The sequence below is a fragment of the Scyliorhinus canicula genome, chromosome 28 (genome assembly GCF_902713615.1).
Source record: "Scyliorhinus canicula chromosome 28, sScyCan1.1, whole genome shotgun sequence".
NCBI classification, from domain to species: Eukaryota; Metazoa; Chordata; class Chondrichthyes; order Carcharhiniformes; family Scyliorhinidae; genus Scyliorhinus; species Scyliorhinus canicula.
This window is the reverse complement of record NC_052173.1, coordinates 6,609,357-6,630,108: the sequence shown is the minus strand read 5'-3', so window position 1 is coordinate 6,630,108 and position 20,752 is coordinate 6,609,357. Positions and strand designations below refer to the sequence as shown.

At 50.9% G+C, this 20,752-nt stretch overlaps 1 protein-coding gene across 1 annotated transcript in view; it reads right to left on the bottom strand.

Moving 5' to 3' along the window:
* Positions 1-11,596: 11,596 nt before the first annotated feature.
* Positions 11,597-20,752, bottom strand: part of csad (cysteine sulfinic acid decarboxylase) — a 79,545-nt gene continuing 70,389 nt past the window's right edge. The window contains exons 12-14 of the mRNA XM_038786316.1: positions 13,700-13,899; positions 12,848-12,899; positions 11,597-11,701 (exon numbers count right to left, since the gene is read on the bottom strand). Of these exons, the coding sequence (XP_038642244.1) occupies positions 11,597-11,701; positions 12,848-12,899; positions 13,700-13,899 (357 nt within the window). The remainder of the gene's footprint in view (positions 11,702-12,847; positions 12,900-13,699; positions 13,900-20,752) is intronic.

The following is a 20,752-nucleotide window of genomic DNA, read 5'->3' as shown; positions in this document are numbered from 1 at the left end:
ACCCCAGAGTGTGAAAGGACAGTGTGATAACCCACTGTACCCAGTCCCAGAGTGTGAAAGGACAGTGTGATAACCCACTGTACCCAGTCCCAGAGTGTGAAAGGACAGTGTGATAACCCACTGTACCCAGTCCCAGAGTGTGAAAGGACAGTGTGATAACCCACTGTACCCAGTCCCAGAGTGTGAAAGGACAGTGTGATAACCCACTGTACCCAGTCCCAGAGTGTGAAAGGACAGTGTGATAACCCACTGTACCCAGTCCCAGAGTGTGAAAGGACAGTGTGATAAGCCACTGTACCCAGTCCCAGAGTGTGAAAGGACAGTGTGATAACCCACTGTACCCAGTCCCAGAGTGTGAAAGGACAGTGTGATAACCCACTGTACCACCCAGTCCCAGAGTGTGAAAGGACAGTGTGATAACCCACTGTACCACCCAGTCCCAGAGTGTGAAAGGACAGTGTGATAACCCACTGTACCCAGTCCCAGAGTGTGAAAGGACAGTGTGATAACCCACTGTACCCAGTCCCAGAGTGTGAAAGGACAGTGTGATAACCCACTGTACCCAGTCCCAGAGTGTGAAAGGACAGTGTGATAACCCACTGTACCCCAGTCCCAGAGTGTGAAAGGACAGTGTGATAACCCACTGTACCCAGTCCCAGAGTGTGAAAGGACAGTGTGATAACCCACTGTACCCAGTCCCAGAGTGTGAAAGGACAGTGTGATAACCCACTGTACCCAGTCCCAGAGTGTGAAAGGACAGTGTGATAACCCACTGTACCCAGTCCCAGAGTGTGAAAGGACAGTGTGATAACCCACTGTACCCAGTCCCAGAGTGTGAAAGGACAGTGTGATAACCCACTGTACCCAGTCCCAGAGTGTGAAAGGACAGTGTGATAACCCACTGTACCCAGTCCCAGAGTGTGAAAGGACAGTGTGATAACCCACTGTACCCAGTCCCAGAGTGTGAAAGGACAGTGTGATAACCCACTGTACCCAGTCCCAGAGTGTGAAAGGACAGTGTGATAACCCACTGTACCCAGTCCCAGAGTGTGAAAGGACAGTGTGATAACCCACTGTACCCAGTCCCAGAGTGTGAAAGGACAGTGTGATAACCCACTGTACCCAGTCCCAGAGTGTGAAAGGACAGTGTGATAACCCACTGTACCCAGTCCCAGAGTGTGAAAGGACAGTGTGATAACCCACTGTACCCAGTCCCAGAGTGTGAAAGGACAGTGTGATAACCCACTGTACCCAGTCCCAGAGTGTGAAAGGACAGTGTGATACCCCACTGTACCCAGTGCCAGAGTGTGAAAGGACAGTGTGATAACCCACTGTACCCAGTCCCAGAGTGTGAAAGGACAGTGTGATAACCCACTGTACCCAGTCCCAGAGTGTGAAAGCACAGCGTGATAACCCACTGTACCCAGTCCCAGAGTGTGAAAGGACAGTGTGATAACCCACTGTACCCAGTCCCAGAGTGTGAAAGGACAGTGTGATAACCTACTGTACCCAGTCCCAGAGTGTGAAAGGACAGTGTGATAACCCACTGTACCCAGTCCCAGAGTGTGAAAGGACAGTGTGATAACCCACTGTACCACCCAGTCCCAGAGTGTGAAAGGACAGTGTGATAACCCACTGTACCCAGTCCCAGAGTGTGAAAGGACAGTGTGATAACCCACTGTACCCAGTCCCAGAGTGTGAAAGGACAGTGTGATAACCCACTGTATCCAGTCCCAGAGTGTGAAAGGGCAGTGTGATAACCCACTGTACCCAGTCCCAGAGTGTGAACGGACAGTGTGATAACCCACTGTACCCAGTCCCAGAGTGTGAAAGGACAGTGTGATAACCCACTGTACCCAGTCCCAGAGTGTGAAAGGACAGTGTGATACCCCACTGTACCCAGTCCCAGAGTATGAAAGGACAGTGTGATTCACACTCTGGCACTGGGTACAGTGGGGTATCACACTGTCCTTTCACACTCTGGGACTGGGTACAGTGGGTTATCACACTGTCCTTTCACACTCTGGGACTGGGTACAGTGGGTTATCACACTGTCCTTTCACACTCTGGGACTGGGGACAGTGTGATAACCCACTGTACCCAGTCCCAGAGTGTGAAAGGACAGTGTGATAACCCACTGTACCCAGTCCCAGAGTGTGAAAGGACAGTGTGATAACCTACTGTACCCAGTCCCAGAGTGTGAAAGGACAGTGTGATAACCCACTGTACCACCCAGTCCCAGAGTGTGAAAGGACAGTGTGATAACCCACTGTACCCAGTCCCAGAGTGTGAAAGGACCATGTGATAACCCACTGTATCCAGTCCCAGAGTGTGAAAGGGCAATGTGATAACCCACTGTACCCAGTCCCAAAGTGTGAAAGTACAGTGTGATAACCCACTGTACCCAGTCCCAGATTGTGAAAGGACAGTGTGATAACCCACTGTACCAAGTCCCAGAGTGTGAAAGGACAGTGTGATAACCCACTGTACCCAGTCCCAGAGTGTGAAAGGACAGTGTGATAACCCACTGTACCCAGTCCCAGAGTGTGAAAGGACAGTGTGATAAGCCACTGTACCCAGTCCCAGAGTGTGAAAGGACAGTGTGATACCCCACTGTACCCAGTCGCAGAGTGTGAAAGGGCAGTGTGATAACCCACTGTACCCAGTCGCAGAGTGTGAAAGGACAGTGTGATAACCCACTGTACCACCCAGTCCCAGAGTGTGAAAGGACAGTGTGATACCCCACTGTACCCAGTCCCAGAGTGTGAAAGGACAGTGTGATAACCCACTGTACCACCCAGTCCCAGAGTGTGAAAGGACAGTGTGATAACCCACTGTACCCAGTCCCAGAGTGTGAAAGGACAGTGTGATAACCCACTGTACCCAGTCCCAGAGTGTGAAAGGGCAATGTGATAACCCACTGTACCCAGTCCCAGAGTGTGAAAGGACAGTGTGATAACCCACTGTACCCAGTCCCAGAGTGTGAAAGGACAGTGTGATAACCCACTGTACCCAGTCCCAGAGTGTGAAAGGACAGTGTGATAAGCCACTGTACCCAGTCCCAGAGTGTGAAAGGGCAGTGTGATAACCCACTGTACCCAGTCCCAGAGTGTGAAAGCACAGTGTGATAACCCACTGTACCACCCAGTCCCAGAGTGTGAAAGGACAGTGTGATAACCCACTGTACCACCCAGTCCCAGAATGTGAAAGGACAGTGTGATAACCCACTGTACCCAGTCCCAGAGTGTGAAAGGACAGTGTGATAACCCACTGTACCCAGTCCCAGAGTGTGAAAGGACAGTGTGATAACCCACTGTACCCAGTCCCAGAGTATGAAAGGACAGTGTGATAACCCACTGTACCACCCAGTCCCAGAGTGTGAACGGACAGTGTGAGAACCCACTGTACCCAGTCCCAGAGTGTGAAAGGACAGTGTGATACCCCACTGTACCCAGTCCCAGAGTGTGAAAGGACAGTGTGATACCCCACTGTACCCAGTCCCAGAGTGTGAAAGGACAGTGTGATAACCCACTGTACCCAGTCCCAGAGTGTGAAAGGACAGTGTGATAACCCACTGTACCACCCAGTCCCAGAGTGTGAAAGAACAGTGTGATAACCCACTGTACCCAGTCCCAGAGTGTGAAAGGGCAGTGTGATAACCCACTGTACCCAGTCCCAGAGTGTGAAAGGACAGTGTGATAACCCACTGTACCCAGTCCCAGAGTGTGAAAGGGCAGTGTGATAACCCACTGTACCCAGTCCCAGAGTGTGAAAGGGCAGTGTGATAACCCACTGTACCCAGTCCCAGAGTGTGAAAGGACAGTGTGATAAGCCACTGTACCCAGTCCCAGAGTGTGAAAGGGCAGTGTGATAACCCACTGTACCCAGTCCCAGAGTGTGAAAGGACAGTGTGATAACCCACTGTACCCAGTCCCAGAGTGTGAAAGGACAGTGTGATAACCCACTGTACCCAGTCCCAGAGTGTGAAAGGACAGTGTGAGAACCCACTGTACCCAGTCCCAGAGTGTGAAAGGACAGTGTGATAACTCACTGTACACAGTCCCAGAGTGTGAAAGGAGTGTGATAACCCACTGTACCCAGTCCCAGAGTGTGAAAGGACAGTGTGATAACCCACTGTACCCAGTCCCAGAAGGTGAAAGGACAGTGTGATAACCCACTGTACCTAGTCCCAGAGTGTGAAAGGACAGTGTGATAACCCACTGTACCACCCAGTCCCAGAGTGTGAACGGACAGTGTGATAACCCACTGTACCCAGTCCCAGAGTGTGAAAGGACAGTGTGATAACCCACTGTACCCAGTCCCAGAGTGTGAAAGGACAGTGTGATACCCCACTGTACCCAGTCCCAGAGTGTGAAAGGACAGTGTGATAACCCACTGTACCCAGTCCCAGAGTGTGAAAGGACAGTGTGATACCCCACTGTACCCAGTGCCAGAGTGTGAAAGGACAGTGTGATAACCCACTGTACCCAGTCCCAGAGTGTGAAAGGACAGTGTGATAACCCACTGTACCCAGTCCCAGAGTGTGAAAGGACAGTGTGATAACCCTACTGTACCCAGTCCCAGAGTGTGAAAGGACAGTGTGATAACCCACTGTTCCCAGTCCCAGAGTGTGAAAGGACAGTGTGATAACCCACTGTACCACCCAGTCCCAGAGTGTGAAAGCACAGTGTGATAACCCACTGCACCAAGTTCCAGAGTGTGAAAGGACAGTGTGATAACCCACTGTACCCAGTCCCAGAGTGTGAAAGGACAGAGTGATAACCCACTGTACCCAGTCCCAGAGTGTGAAAGGACAGTGGGATAAGCCCACTGTACCCAGTCCCAGAGTGTGAAAGGACAGTGTGATAACCCACTGTACCCAGTCCCAGAGTGTGAAAGGACAGTGTGATAACCCACTGTACCCAGTCCCAGAGTGTGAAAGGACAGTGTGATAACCCACTGTACCCAGTCCCAGAGTGTGAAAGGACAGTGTGATAACCCACTGTACCCAGTCCCAGAGTGTGAAAGGACAGTGTGATAAGCCACTGTACCCAGTCCCAGAGTGTGAAAGGGCAGTGTGATAACCCACTGTACCCAGTCCCAGAGTGTGAAAGGACAGTGTGATAACCCACTGTACCCTAGTCCCAGAGTGTGAAAGGACAGTGTGATAACCCACTGTACCCAGTCCCAGAGTGTGAAAGGACAGTGTGATAACCCACTGTACCACCCAGTCCCAGAGTGTGAACGGACAGTGTGATAACCCACTGTACCCAGTCCCAGAGTGTGAAAGGACAGTGTGATAACCCACTGTACCCAGTCCCAGAGTGTGAAAGGACAGTGTGATACCCCACTGTACCCAGTCCCAGAGTGTGAAAGCACAGTGTGATAACCCACTGTACCCAGTCCCAGAGTGTGAAAGGACAGTGTGATAACCCACTGTACCCAGTCCCAGAGTGTGAAAGGACAGTGTGATAACCCACTGTACCCAGTCCCAGAGTGTGAAAGGACAGTGTGATAACCCACTGTACCACCCAGTCCCAGAGTGTGAAAGGACAGTGTGATAACCCACTTTACCCAGTCCCAGAGTGTGAAAGGACAGTGTGATAACCCACTGTACCTAGTCCCAGAGTGTGAAAGGACAGTGTGATAACCCACTGTACCCAGTCCCAGAATGTGAAAGCACAGTGTGATAACCCACTGTACCACCCAGTCCCAGAGTGTGAACGGACAGTGTGATAACCCACTGTACCCAGTCCCAGAGTGTGAAAGGACAGTGTGATAACCCACTGTACCCAGTCCCAGAGTGTGAAAGGACAGTGTGATACCCCACTGTACCCAGTCCCAGAGTGTGAAAGGCACAGTGTGATAACCCACTGTACCCAGTCCCAGAGTGTGAAAGGACAGTGTGATAACCCACTGTACCCAGTCCCAGAGTGTGAAAGGACAGTGTGATAACCCACTGTACCCAGTCCCAGAGTGTGAAAGGACAGTGTGATAACCCACTGTACACCCAGTCCCAGAGTGTGAAAGGACAGTGTGATAACCCACTTTACCCAGTCCCAGAGTGTGAAAGGGACAGTGTGATAACCCACTGTACCCAGTCCCAGAGTGTGAAAGGACAGTGTGATAACCCACTGTACCCAGTCCCAGAGTGTGAAAGGGCAGTGTGATAACCCACTGTACCCAGTCCCAGAGTGTGAAAGGGCAGTGTGATAACCCACTGTACCCAGTCCCAGAGTGTGAAAGGACAGTGTGATAACCCACTGTACCCTGTCCCAGAGTGTGAAAGGGCAGTGTGATAACCCACTGTACCCAGTCCCAGAGTGTGAAAGGACAGTGTGATAACCCACTGTACCCAGTCCCAGAGTGTGAAAGGACAGTGTGATAACCCACTGTACCCAGTCCCAGAGTGTGAAAGGGCAGTGTGATAACCCACTGTACCCAGTCCCAGAGTGTGAAAGGACAGTGTGATAACCCACTGTACCCAGTCCCAGAGTGTGAAAGGACAGTGTGATAACCCACTGTACCCAGTCCCAGAGTGTGAAAGCACAGTGTGATAACCCACTGTACCCAGTCCCTAGAGTGTGAAAGGACAGTGTGATAACCCACTGTACACCCAGTCCCAGAGTGTGAAAGGACAGTGTGATAACCCACTGTACCCAGTCCCAGAGTGTGAAAGGACAGTGTGATAACCCACTGTACCCAGTCCCAGAGTGTGAAAGGACAGTGTGATAACCCACTGTACCCAGTCCCAGAGTGTGAAAGGACAGTGTGATAACCCACTGTGCCCAGTCCCAGAGTGTGAAAGCGCAGTGTGATAACCCACTGTACCCAGTCCCAGAGTGTGAAAGGGCAGTGTGATAACCCACTGTACCCAGTCCCAGAGTGTGAAAGCACAGTGTGATAACCCACTGTACCACCCAGTCCCAGAGTGTGAAAGGACAGTGTGATAACCCACTGTACCCAGTCCCAGAGTGTGAAAGGACCATGTGATAACCCACTGTATCCAGTCCCAGAGTGTGAAAGGGCAATGTGATAACCCACTGTACCCAGTCCCAGAGTGTGAAAGGACAGTGTGATAACCCACTGTACCCAGTCCCAGATTGTGAAAGGACAGTGTGATAACCCACTGTACCAAGTCCCAGAGTGTGAAAGGACAGTGTGATAACCCACTGTACCCAGTCCCAGAGTGTGAAAGGACAGTGTGATAACCCACTGTACCCAGTCCCAGAGTGTGAAAGGACAGTGTGATAAGCCACTGTACCCAGTCCCAGAGTGTGAAAGGACAGTGTGATGACCCACTGTACCCAGTCCCAGAGTGTGAAAGGGCAGTGTGATAACCCACTGTACCCAGTCCCAGAGTGTGAAAGGGCAGTGTGATAACCCACTGTACCACCCAGTCCCAGAGTGTGAAAGGACAGTGTGATACCCCACTGTACCCAGTCCCAGAGTGTGAAAGGACAGTGTGATAACCCACTGTACCCAGTCCCAGAGTGTGAAAGGACAGTGTGATAACCCACTGTACCCAGTCCCCGAGTGTGAAAGGGCAGTGTGATAACCCACTGTACCCAGTCCCAGAGTGTGAAAGGGCTGTGTGATAACCCACTGTACCCAGTCCCAGAGTGTGAAAGGACAGCGTGATAACCCACTGTACCCAGTCCCAGAGTGTGAAAGGAGAGTGTGATAACCCACTGTACCCAGTCCCAGAGTGTGAAAGGACAGTGTGATAACCCACAGTACCCAGTCCCAGAGTGTGAAAGGGCAGTGTGATAACCCACTGTACCCAGTCCCAGAGTGTGAAAGGGCAGTGTGATAACCCACTGTACCCAGTCCCAGAGTGTGAAAGGGCAGTGTGATAACCCACTGTACCCAGTCCCAGAGTGTGAAAGGACAGTGTGATAACCCACTGTACCCAGTCCCAGAAGGTGAAAGGACAGTGTGATAACCCACTGTACCTAGTCCCAGAGTGTGAAAGGACAGTGTGATAACCCACTGTACCCAGTCCCAGAATGTGAAAGGACAGTGTGATAACCCACTGTACCACCCAGTCCCAGAGTGTGAACGGACAGTGTGATAACCCACTGTACCCAGTCCCAGAGTGTGAAAGGACAGTGTGATAACCCACTGTACCCAGTCCCAGAGTGTGAAAGGACAGTGTGATACCCCACTGTACCCAGTCCCAGAGTGTGAAAGGACAGTGTGATAACCCACTGTACCACCCAGTCCCAGAGTGTGAAAGGACAGTGTGATAACCCACTGTACCACCCAGTCCCAGAGTGTGAAAGGACAGTGTGATAACCCACTGTCCCCAGTCCCAGAGTGTGAAAGGACAGTGTGATAACCCACTGTACCCAGTCCCAGATTGTGAAAGGACCGTGTGATAACCCACTGTACCCAGTCCCAGAGTGTGAAAGGACAGTGTGATAACCCACTGTACCCAGTCCCAGTGTGTGAAAGGACAGTGTGATAACCCACTGTACCCAGTCCCAGAGTGTGAAAGGACAGTGTGATAAGCCACTGTACCCAGTCCCAGAGTGTGAAAGCACAGTGTGATAACCCACTGTACCCAGTCCCAGAGTGTGAAAGGACAGTGTGATAACCCACTGTACCACCCAGTCCCAGATTGTGAAAGGACAGTGTGATAACCCACTGTACCCAGTCCCAGAGTGTGAAAGGACAGTGTTATAACCCACTGTACCCAGTCCCAGAGTGTGAAAGGACAGTGTGATGACCCACTGTACCCAGTCCCAGAGTGTGAAAGGGCAGTGTGATAACCCACTGTACCACCCAGTCCCAGAGTGTGAAAGGACAGTGTGATACCCCACTGTACCCAGTCCCAGAGTGTGAAAGGACAGGGTGATAACCCACTGTACCCAGTCCCAGAGTGTGAAAGGACAGTGTGATAACCCACTGTACCCAGTCCCCGAGTGTGAAAGGGCAGTGTGATAACCCACTGTACCCAGTCCCAGAGTGTGAAAGGACAGTGTGATAACCCACTGTACCCAGTCCCAGAGTGTGAAAGGACAGCGTGATAACCCACTGTACCCAGTCCCAGAGTGTGAAAGGAGTGTGATAACCCACTGTACCCAGTCCCAGAGTGTGAAAGGACAGTGTGATAACCCACAGTACCCAGTCCCAGAGTGTGAAAGGGCAGTGTGATAACCCACTGTACCCAGTCCCAGAGTGTGAAAGGGCAGTGTGATAACCCACTGTACCCAGTCCCAGAGTGTGAAAGGGCAGTGTGATAACCCACTGTACCCAGTCCCAGAGTGTGAAAGGACAGTGTGATAAGCCACTGTACCCAGTCCCAGAGTGTGAAAGGGCAGTGTGATAACCCACTGTACCCAGTCCCAGAAGGTGAAAGGACAGTGTGATAACCCACTGTACCTAGTCCCAGAGTGTGAAAGGACAGTGTGATAACCCACTGTACCCAGTCCCAGAATGTGAAAGGACAGTGTGATAACCCACTGTACCACCCAGTCCCAGAGTGTGAACGGACAGTGTGATAACCCACTGTACCCAGTCCCAGAGTGTGAAAGGACAGTGTGATAACCCACTGTACCCAGTCCCAGAGTGTGAAAGGACAGTGTGATACCCCACTGTACCCAGTCCCAGAGTGTGAAAGGACAGTGTGATAACCCACTGTACCACCCAGTCCCAGAGTGTGAAAGGACAGTGTGATAACCCACTGTACCACCCAGTCCCAGAGTGTGAAAGGACAGTGTGATAACCCACTGTACCCAGTCCCAGAGTGTGAAAGGACAGTGTGATAACCCACTGTACCCAGTCCCAGATTGTGAAAGGACCGTGTGATAACCCACTGTACCCAGTCCCAGAGTGTGAAAGGACAGTGTGATAACCCACTGTACCCAGTCCCAGTGTGTGAAAGGACAGTGTGATAACCCACTGTACCCAGTCCCAGAGTGTGAAAGGACAGTGTGATAAGCCACTGTACCCAGTCCCAGAGTGTGAAAGCACAGTGTGATAACCCACTGTACCCAGTCCTAGAGTGTGAAAGGACAGGGTGATAACCCACTGTACCACCCAGTCCCAGAGTGTGAAAGGACAGTGTGATAACCCACTGTACCCAGTCCCAGAGTGTGAAAGGACAGTGTGATAACCCACTGTACCCAGTCCCAGAGTGTGAAAGGACAGTGCGATAACCCACTGTGCCCAGTCCCAGAGTGTGAAAGCACAGTGTGATAACCCACTGTACCCAGTCCCAGAGTGTGAAAGGGCAGTGTGATAACCCACTGTACCCAGTCCCAGAGTGTGAAAGCACAGTGTGATAACCCACTGTACCACCCAGTCCCAGAGTGTGAAAGGACAGTGTGATAACCCACTGTACCCAGTCCCAGAGTGTGAAAGGACCATGTGATAACCCACTGTATCCAGTCCCAGAGTGTGAAAGGGCAATGTGATAACCCACTGTACCCAGTCCCAGAGTGTGAAAGGACAGTGTGATAACCCACTGTACCCAGTCCCAGATTGTGAAAGGACAGTGTGATAACCCACTGTACCAAGTCCCAGAGTGTGAAAGGACAGTGTGATAACCCACTGTACCCAGTCCCAGAGTGTGAAAGGACAGTGTGATAACCCACTGTACCCAGTCCCAGAGTGTGAAAGGACAGTGTGATAAGCCACTGTACCCAGTCCCAGAGTGTGAAAGCACAGTGTGATAACCCACTGTACCCAGTCCCAGAGTGTGAAAGGACAGTGTGATAACCCACTGTAACCAGTCCCAGAGTGTGAAAGGACAGTGTGATAACCCACTGTACCACCCAGTCCCAGATTGTGAAAGGACAGTGTGATAACCCACTGTACCCAGTCCCAGAGTGTGAAAGGACAGTGTGATGACCCACTGTACCCAGTCCCAGAGTGTGAAAGGGCAGTGTGATAACCCACTGTACCACCCAGTCCCAGAGTGTGAAAGGACAGTGTGATACCCCACTGTACCCAGTCCCAGAGTGTGAAAGGACAGGGTGATAACCCACTGTACCCAGTCCCAGAGTGTGAAAGGACAGTGTGATAACCCACTGTACCCAGTCCCCGAGTGTGAAAGGGCAGTGTGATAACCCACTGTACCCAGTCCCAGAGGGTGAAAGGACAGTGTGATAACCCACTGTACCCAGTCCCAGACTGTGAAAGGACAGTGTGATAACCCACTGTACCACCCAGTCCCAGAGTGTGAAAGGACAGTGTGATAACCCACTGTACCACCCAGTCCCAGAGTGTGAAAGGACAGTGTGATAACCCACTGTACCCAGTCCCAGAGTGTGAAAGGACAGTGTGATAACCCACTGTACCCAGTCCCAGAGTGTGAAAGGACAGTGTGATAACCCACTGTACCCAGTCCCAGAGTGTGAAAGGACAGTGTGATAACCCACTGTACCCAGTCCCAGAGTGTGAAAGGACAGTCCAAATATGTGCAGATCAGGATGGATTACAGTGCGGGGGAGTGGGCCTAGGTAGGGTGCTCTTTTGCTGGATCGGTACAGACTCTATAGGCCGAACAGCCTCCTTCAGCACTGTGGGGATTCAACAATTATTCATCGCAGAGAAACTTGCTCGAAGCAGAGGGGTAAAAGGCAACTTCTCAGTACATTCCCACCTTCCCGACGTTCTGCCAGAAGTCAGGGGTCTGCTCTTTCCCTCGTAGGCTGGATGGGATGTACCAGAAGCAGACATTGACACCCTGAGGCTGCAAGAGAGAAAGAGACGGTTATACTCATGAAAAGACTCCAGCTTTCCTGCCCTCAAACTTGTCTCCAAAAATCAGATGCTTCAAATCAGAGAGTCTTCAAAACAAATTTGAAATAACAGGCTGTCAAGCACATGAATTAGGGGGAGTAGCCACTCAACCCCTCAATCCTGCTCTGCCATTCAATAAGATAAGCCCCCAAAAAAGGCATAGGTCTGAATTCAAGCCTTTGGCGTGTACAAACAAGCTTCTGAGCAGCATGGTGTCCACAGTGGTTAGCACTGCTGCCTCACTTAGCCAGGGTCCCAGGTTCGATTCCGGCCATGGGTGACAGTCTGTGCGGAGTCTGCACGTTCTCCCAGTGTCTGTGTGGGTTTCCTCCGGGTTCTCCGGTTTCCTCCCACAGTCCAAAGACGTGCAGGTTAGGTGGATTGGCCATGATAAATTGCCCTTAGTGTCCAAAAAATGTTAAGTGGGGTTACTGGGTTATGGGGATAGGGCACATACGCGGGCTTCAGTAGCGTGCTCTTTGTATGGCCGGTGTAGACTCGATGGTCCAAATGGCCTTCTTCTGCACTGTAAATTCCATGATTCTATGCATAGGTTAAGTGGATTGACCATGATAAATTGTCCCTTAGTGTCCAAGTGTCCAATTTATCATGGCCAATCCACCTAACCTGCACATCTTTGGACTGTGGGAGGAAACCGGAGCACCCGGAGGAAACCCACGCAGACACGGGGAGAACGTGCAGACTCCACACAGACAGTCAGTCACCCAAGCCGGGAATCGAACCCGGGTCCCTGGTGCTAACCACTGTGCTGCTCATGACAGTTCTAACTCTCAGGCATCCTGCCATTCTCCTTCTCACCACTCAAGAACTTCCCAACTGCATCAGTAACAGGAAGGTTAGGGGCCTGGAGGCTGTGTTGCAGAGAAGGTGTTGTGGAGCTTTACTGAGCAGAGGGAAGGCACAGAGGGTGCGGAGATAATGGGAGAGGCAAAGATTTTTATCCACACCAAAAAAATATGAAAAGTATGCTCAATTACAAATAAAATGATGGGGAAGGGACACAGTCTGAGACTCTGGGGTTTCAGCTGCAGTGGGGGAGGGGGGGGGGAATATAATTTATCACTTGTCATCTTACCTCCATCACCAGCTGAAAACCTTCTCTTTCCTTCATCTCATTAACCAAATACCTGCGGGGGGACGAAAATCCACAAAAACAGAATGATATTGATACACAAGACATCAGAATCAGAATTCAACAAATCAAACCTTAGATGGTGGGAGTGGGGGCCTTCGCACACCCATGAGTGGCGCGGTAGCACAGTGGTTAGCACTGTTGCTTCACAGCGCCAGGATCCCAGGTGTAATTCCCCGCTGGGTCACTGTCTGTGCGGAGTCTGTACGTTCTCCCCGTGTCTGCGTGGGTTTCCTCCGGGTGCTCCTGTTTCCTCCCACAAGTCCCGAAAGACGTGCTGTTAGGTAAATTGGACATTCTGAATTCTCCCTTTGTGACCCGAACAGGCGCCGGAATGTGGTGACTAGGGGCTTTTCACAGTAACTTCATTGCAGTGTTAATGTAAGCCTACTTGTGACAATAAAGATTATTATATGGCGATGTGTTTGGAATCCGGCAGCATAGGGGTTAACACAGGACTGATAATACAGAGGCCCATACCGCAGAGATGCGCGTTTAAGTTCCACTGTGAATTTGAACCAAGTTCATGGGATAATTTTTCTTTTTAAAATTCATTTACGAGATACGGGGAATAAAGGATGGGCAATAAGTGCTACTGTCGGCTGCCAATGATGAATCAACGCAAATTGGGAGCCATTAAACAGACTGGAATTCGAGGAATGTCAAGACTGCGGGGCTGGTGGATTACGAAAATAGGGATGGGACGAGGCCATAGAGGGATTTGAAAAGAAGAATGAAGAATTTGATTGGGTCGAGTGTGGTGATCAAGGTAGGCGAGGTCATGGCGCTAACAACCTGGTACATGCGAAGGCACGGTCAATCCTCTCCTCCAACCCTCGAGTGCCAATCGCTTTCCACATCAGCCAGAGCTTGAGGCAATCCACCTTCCGACCACACTGCAGGGACTTGTCCCCCGTATCAAAGCAGACATTGTAGAACTTGTCTGGCTGGAAGAGATATTTGGCGTAGGCCGCGTGACAATTCTTCATAAGGTCCTGGCGAGGAGAGAAGAGGCAGAGGTTGGTCCAGAAACAAGATACAGCCACAGCAGGGCCAGGTGGAAATGGAAGTATTCTTCATTAACCAATGAACCAAACAGCAGAACTGAAGCTCCGACAACACCCATTGGCCCTGCTCCGAGATGTGGAACAGCAAGGCTCTATACACATCCAAAAACACATGGCATGGAGAGCACCAAGCGTTATTCCAAGACAGAGTGCCAGGGCTCCATCTCAGCTCAATCCAACTAAAAATTCACCTCAGTCAGCCAGCTGTACAGTAACCCATGTGAAATAATTCAAAATCGATATCAAATGTGTCAAAGGAGATTTACACTGTATCTAACCCCGTGCTGTACCTGTCCTGGGAGTGTTTGATGGGGACAGTGTAGAGGGAGCTTTACTCTGTATCTAACCCCGTGCTGTACCTGTCCTGGGAGTGTTTGATGGGGACAGTGTAGAGGGAGCTTTACTCTGTATCTAACCCCGTGCTGTACCTGTCCTGGGAGTGTTTGATGGGGACAGTGTAGAGGGAGCTTTACTCTGTATCTAACCCCGTGCTGTACCTGTCCTGGGAGTGTTTGATGGGGACAGTGTAGAGGGAGCTTTACTCTTTATCTAACCCCGTGCTGTACCTGCCCTGGGAGTGTTTGATGGGGACAGTGTAGAGGGAGCTTTACTCTGTATCTAACCCCGTGCTGTACCTGTCCTGGGAGTGTTTGATGGGGACAGTGTAGAGGGAGCTTTACTCTGTATCTAACCCCGTGTTGTACCTGTCCTGGGAGTGTTTGATGAGGACAGTGTAGAGGGAGCTTTACTCTGTATCTAACCCCGTGCTGTACCTGTCCTGGGAGTGTTTGATGGGGACAGTGTAGAGGGAGCTTTACTCTTTATCTAACCCCGTGCTGAATCTGTCCTGGGAGTGTTTGCTGAGGACAGTGTAGAGGGAGCTTTACTCTGTATCTAACCCCGTGCTGTACCTGTCCTGGGAGTGTTTGATGGGGACAGTGTAGAGGGAGCTTTACTCTGTATCTAACCCCGTGCTGTCCCTGTCCTGGGAGTGTTTGATGGGGACAGTGTAGAGGGAGCTTTACTCTGTATCTAACCCCGTGCTGTACCTGTCCTGGGAGTGTTTGATGGGGACAGTGTAGAGGGAGCTTTACTCTGTATCTAACCCCGTGCTGTACCTGTCCTGGGAGTGTTTGATGGGGACAGTGTAGAGGGAGCTTTACTCTGTATCTAACCCCGTGCTGTACCTGTCCTGGGAGTGTTTGATGGGGACAGTGTAGAGGGAGCTTTACTCTGTATCTAACCCCGTGCTGCACCTGTCCTGGGGAGTGTTTGATGGAGACAGTGTAGAGGGAGCTTTACTCTGTATCTAACCCTGTGCTGTACCTGTCCTGGGAGTGTTTGATGGGGACAGTGTGGAGGGAGCTTTACTCTGTATCTAACCCCGTGCTGTACCTGTCCTGGGAGAGTTTGATGGGGACAGTGTAGAGGGAGCTTTACTCTGTATCTAACCCCGTGCTGTACCTTTCCTGGGAGTGTTTGATGGGGACAGTGTAGAGGGAGCTTTACTCTGTATCTAACCCCGTGCTGCACCTGTCCTGGGAGTGTTTGATGGGGACAGTGTAGAGGGAGCTTTACTCTGTATCTAACCCCATGCTGTACCTGTCCTGGGAGTGTTTGATGGGGACAGTGTAGAGGGAGCTTTACTCTGTATCTAATCCCGTGCTGTACCTGTCCTGGGAGTGTTTGATGGGGACAGTGTAGAGGGAGCTTTACTCTGTATCTAATCCCGTGCTGTACCTGTCCTGGGAGTGTTTGATGGGGACAGTGTAGAGGGAGCTTTACTCTGTATCTAACCCCGTGCTGTACCTGTCCTGGGAGTGTTTCATGGGGACAGTGTAGAGGGAGCTTTACTCTGTATCTAACCCCGTGCTGTACCTGTCCTGGGAGAGTTTGATGGGGACAGTGTAGAGGGAGCTTTACTCTGTATCTAACCCCGTGCTGTACCAGTCCTGGGAGTGTTTGATGGGGACAGTGTAGAGGGAGCTTTACTCTGTATCTAACCCCGTGCTGTACCTGTCCTGGGAGTGTTTGATGGGGACAGTGTAGAGGGAGCTTTACTCTGTATCTAACCCTGTGCTGTACCTGCCCTGGGAGTGTTTGATGGGGACAGTGTAGAAGGAAGTTTACTCTGTATCTAACCCCGTGCTGTACCTGTCCTGGGAGTGTTTGATGGGGGCAGTGTAGAGGGAGCTCTACTCTGTATCTAACCCCGTGCTGTACCTGTCCTGGGAGTGTTTGATGGGGACAGTGTAGAGGGAGCTTTACTCTGTATCTAACCCCGTGCTGTACCTTTCCTGGGAGTGTTTGATGGGGACAGTGTACAGGGAGCTTTACTCTGTATCTAACCCCGTGCTGGACCTGTCCTGGGAGTGTTTGATGGGGACAGTGTAGAGGGAGCTTTACTCTGTATATAACCCCGTGCTGTACCTGTCCTGGGAGTGTTTGATGGGGATAGTGTAGAGGGAGCTTTACTCTGTATCTAACCCCGTGCTGTACCTTTCCTGGGAGTGTTTGATGGGGACAGTGTAGAGGGAGCTTTACTCTGTATCTAACCCCGTGCTGTACCTGTCCTGGGAGCGTTTGATGGGGACAGTGTAGAGGAAGCTTTAATCTGTATTTAACCCCGTGCTGTACCTGTCCTGGGAGTGTTTAATGGGGATAGTGTAGAGGGAGCTTTACTCTGTATCTAACCCCGTGCTGTACCTGTCCTGGGAGTGTTTGATGGGGACAGTGTAGAGGGAGCTTTACTCTGTAACTATCCCCATGCTGTACCTGTCCTGGCAGTGTTTGATGGGGACAGTGTAGAGGGAGCTTTACTCTGTATCTAACTCCGTGCTGTACATGTCCTGGGAGTGTTTGATGGGGACAGTGTAGAGGGAACTTTACTCTGTATCTTACCCCGTGCTGTACCTGTCCTGGGAGTGTTTTATGGGGACAGTGTAGAGGGAGCTTTACTCTTTATCTAACCCTGTGCTGTACCTGTCCTGGGAGTGTTTGATGGGGACAGTGTAGAGGGAGCTTTACTCAGTATCTAACCCCGTGCTGTACCTGTCCTGGGAGTGTTTGATGGGGACAGTGTAGAGGGAGCTTTACTCTGTATGTAACCCCGCGCTGTACCTTTCCTGGGAGTGTTTGATGGGGACAGTGTAGAGGGAGCTTTACTCTGTATCTAACCCTGTGCTGTACCTGTCCTGGGAGTGTTTGATGGGGACAGTGTAGAGGGAGCTTTACTCTGTATCTAACCCCGTGCTGTATCTGTCCTGGGAGTGTTTGATGGGGACAGTGTAGAGGGAGCTTTACTCTGTATCTAACCCCGTGCTGTACCTGTCCTGGGAGTGTTTGATGGGGACAGTGTAGAGGGAGCTTTACTCTGTATCTAACCCTGTGCTGCACCTGTCCTGGGAGTGTTTGATGGGGACGGTGTACAGGGAGCTTTACTCTGTATCTAACCCCGTGCTGTACCTGTCCTGGGAGTGTTTGATGGGGACAGTGTAGAGGGAGCTTTACTCTGTATCTAACCCCGTGCTGTACCTGGCCTGGGAGTGTTTGATGGGGACAGTGTAGAGGCAGCTTTACTCTGTATCTAACCCTGTGCTGTACCTGTCCTGGGAGTGTTTGATGGGGACAGTGTCGAAGGAGTTTTATTCATACTAATCGCTGTAATCACTATGGACAATTAGTCTTTAAACCAAAGAGGAGACACAAGAGAAAGAAAATGTACTCAAGTCTAGAATGGTCCCAGCAGATTGGAAGTTCGCAAGTGTCTTTTTGTGGATGTAATTAGGAGGCCAGATAAAGGGAACCAACAGATGTTGTACTCTTTCAAATGACATCCAATAAAGTGTCACACAAAAGGTTAATGAACAAGATGAGGGTTCATGGATTTTGGGGTGATAGCATGGGTGGAGGATTGGTTAACATTTAAGAAGCAGAGAGTCAGGATAAATGGGGCATTTCCAAATTGGCAGACTGTGACTTGTGGAGAGTCAGTTATTTAGAATATTTATGACTTAAGATGACTCTTTGTCCCTTCGTCTATGTTTGCTGATCCAAAACTATGCGGGGAATGTAAGCTGTGAAGAGCACAGAAACAGGCTGCAAAAAAAGAGATATGGGGCGGAATCTACCAGCTGCGTCGACAAAGGGGGGTGTGACACAGCCGGTAGATACCGGGAGAAGCCTCATCTGGGATCAACCTGGCTTGTTACGCCTCGCGAGATCCAATGTGTCAGAAGACCCGGAAGCCCAGGGAGTGAGAGAGGCCGATGTTTTGGCCTTTGCCTCCCTGGTTGCCCGGAGACGGATCCTGCTAGGATGGAGGGACTCGGAGCCCCCGGTGGGGGGGGGGGTTTCTCAGACTCAAAAAGATCAAGTTCGCCTCGAGGGGTTCGTTGCAGGGGTTTGCTCAGAGGTGGCAGCCGTTCATCAACTTCTTCGAGAAAAAAATGAACCTATCAGCAAGTTGGGGTGGGGGGTAAAGGGAGGCATAGGGGGGGTCAAGTAAGGTCAGGATCAACAGTGGGAAGGAGGGCCTGTTGGTGTAAGCCTTGTTGGGGGGGGGGGTTGTTTATTTTGTTTTGTTCCAGTCGATATCTGATGGTTAAAATTGGTAAAATTATATAAATGCCTTAATAAAATATTTTCCAAAAAATAGAATAATTTTTCAAAAGGCATGAAACTTGATAAAAACAGATTTTCGGTCTCGGAATAATGGATATGGAGAGTGGGCGGGAAAATAGCATTGAAGCCTGAGATCAGTCATGAGTATATTGAATGGTAGAACAGATTTGATGGGCCGAGTGGTCTGCACTGGCCCCTATTTCTTATGTTATACAATCTGGCTTTTTTTAAAAATTCATTTTTACGGAATGTAGGCTTCGCTGGCCAGCATTTTCTGACAGGAATAAATATCCATTAGCTCGACAATATCCCCCATAGAGTCTGCTTTTGATACAAAAGACACCAAAAGAGAGCCCAGTAAGATTTGCTCCCAAATAACTCCATGAAAGGAAGACTTGCATTTATACAGTGCCTTTCATCACCTCAGGATATCCAAAAGCACGTTACTTCGAACAGTACGTCATAGTTGCAGTGTAGGCAAATGTGCCAAGCAATTTGTGCACAGCAAGCCCCCACGAACAACAACGTTCATCCGGGCAGTGGGCAAACACCCAGCTTGGTGCCGTACTGAAGCCAAAGTCATAGATGCGGTGTTCAAGCTGCATTAAGATGGCAGTAGGGAGGCCTCCCCTCGCTTCAGCTTCTGAGTAGGAGCCTTGGGGAACGGTGGGGGGGGGAAGGGGGGGGGGTGGGGGAGACAATGACAACATGGCTTGGCCAACGTCCAGTGACTTTTAAATGACTGCGAATGCCCTACAAGGTGAAGGACGGGCTCAATGTGCCCTTCCCTGCTCGAATAGCCTGCCAACATTCATAGTTTGGATGTCAAACGTCAAGAATGGGTAAGGGAACAGTGGGCAGCCAATGCCCTCAGAACCAGATCTCAGCCAGGAGTCCGCAGCACCACTGGGAGGTGGGAATGATAAGGAGTAACCCCTGTAATGATATGTAGAACAAGGGCAGCACGGTGGCGCAGAGGGTTAGCCCTGTTGCCTCACGGCGCCGAGGTCCCAGGTTCGATCCCGGATCTGGGTCACTGTCTGTGTGGAGTTTGCACATTCTCCCCGTATTTGCGTGGGTTTCGCCCCCACAACCCAAAGATGTGCAGAGCAGGTGGATTAGCCACGCTAAATTGCCCCTTAATTGGAAAAAATGAATTGGGTATTCTAAATTAAAAAATATTTTAAAAAATGATATGTAGAACATAATTTGTGAAAGGGCGATGGCTAGTCGGCAGGGGGGGGTTTAGCCCCCCCCCCCCCCCCCCCCTGTTCAGGCTGAACACGTGGAATGTGCGGGGTTTGAATGGGCCGGTCAAAAGAGTACGTGTGTTCGCGCATCTAAAGGGGTTAAAGGCAGACGTAGCAATGCTTCAGGAGACACATTTAAAGCTCATAGATCACACGAGATTGAGAAAGGGATGGGTAGGCCAGGTGTTCCATGCAGGGCTGTTTTCGAAGACCAGGGGTGTAGCAATTCTGATCTGTAAGGGTGTGGCATTCGAGGCTGGGAGAATTGTGGCAGATAAGGGGGGCAGGTATATAATGGTGAGTGGAAAGTGGGAGGGGGTCCGGGTGGTATTTGTGAACGTCTATGCTCCGAATTGGGATGATATGGAATTTATGAGACGCATGCTAGGCAAAATCACGGACTTAGAGTCGCACCGCCTGATCATGGGGGGAGACTTTAACACAGTCATCGACCCCGAGCTGGACCGGTCCAAGTCCAGGACAGGGAAGCAACCAGCAGTGGCTAGGGAACTGAAGGGTTTTATGGAGCAGATGGGGGATTGGATCCCTGGAGGTTCGTGCGGCCGAGAGCGAAGGAGTTCTCTTTTTTCTCCCACGTTCATAAGGTTTATTCCCGCATAGACTTCTTTGTCTTGAGCAGGGCGTTAATCCCAAAGGTGGCGGGGACAGAATACTCAGCAATCACAGTCTCGGACCATGCCCTGCACTGGGTTGACCTGCGGCTTAGTGAGGAGAGAGGGCAGCGCCCACTCTGGAGACTGGATGTGGGGCTGCTGGCGGACGAAGAGGTTTGCGGGCGGATTAGCAGGAACATCCAGGATTACCTGGAAACAAGCGATACGGGTGAGGTAGCAGCAGCAACGGTCTGGGAGGCTCTGAAGGCAGTTGTCAGAGGGGAACTCATCTCA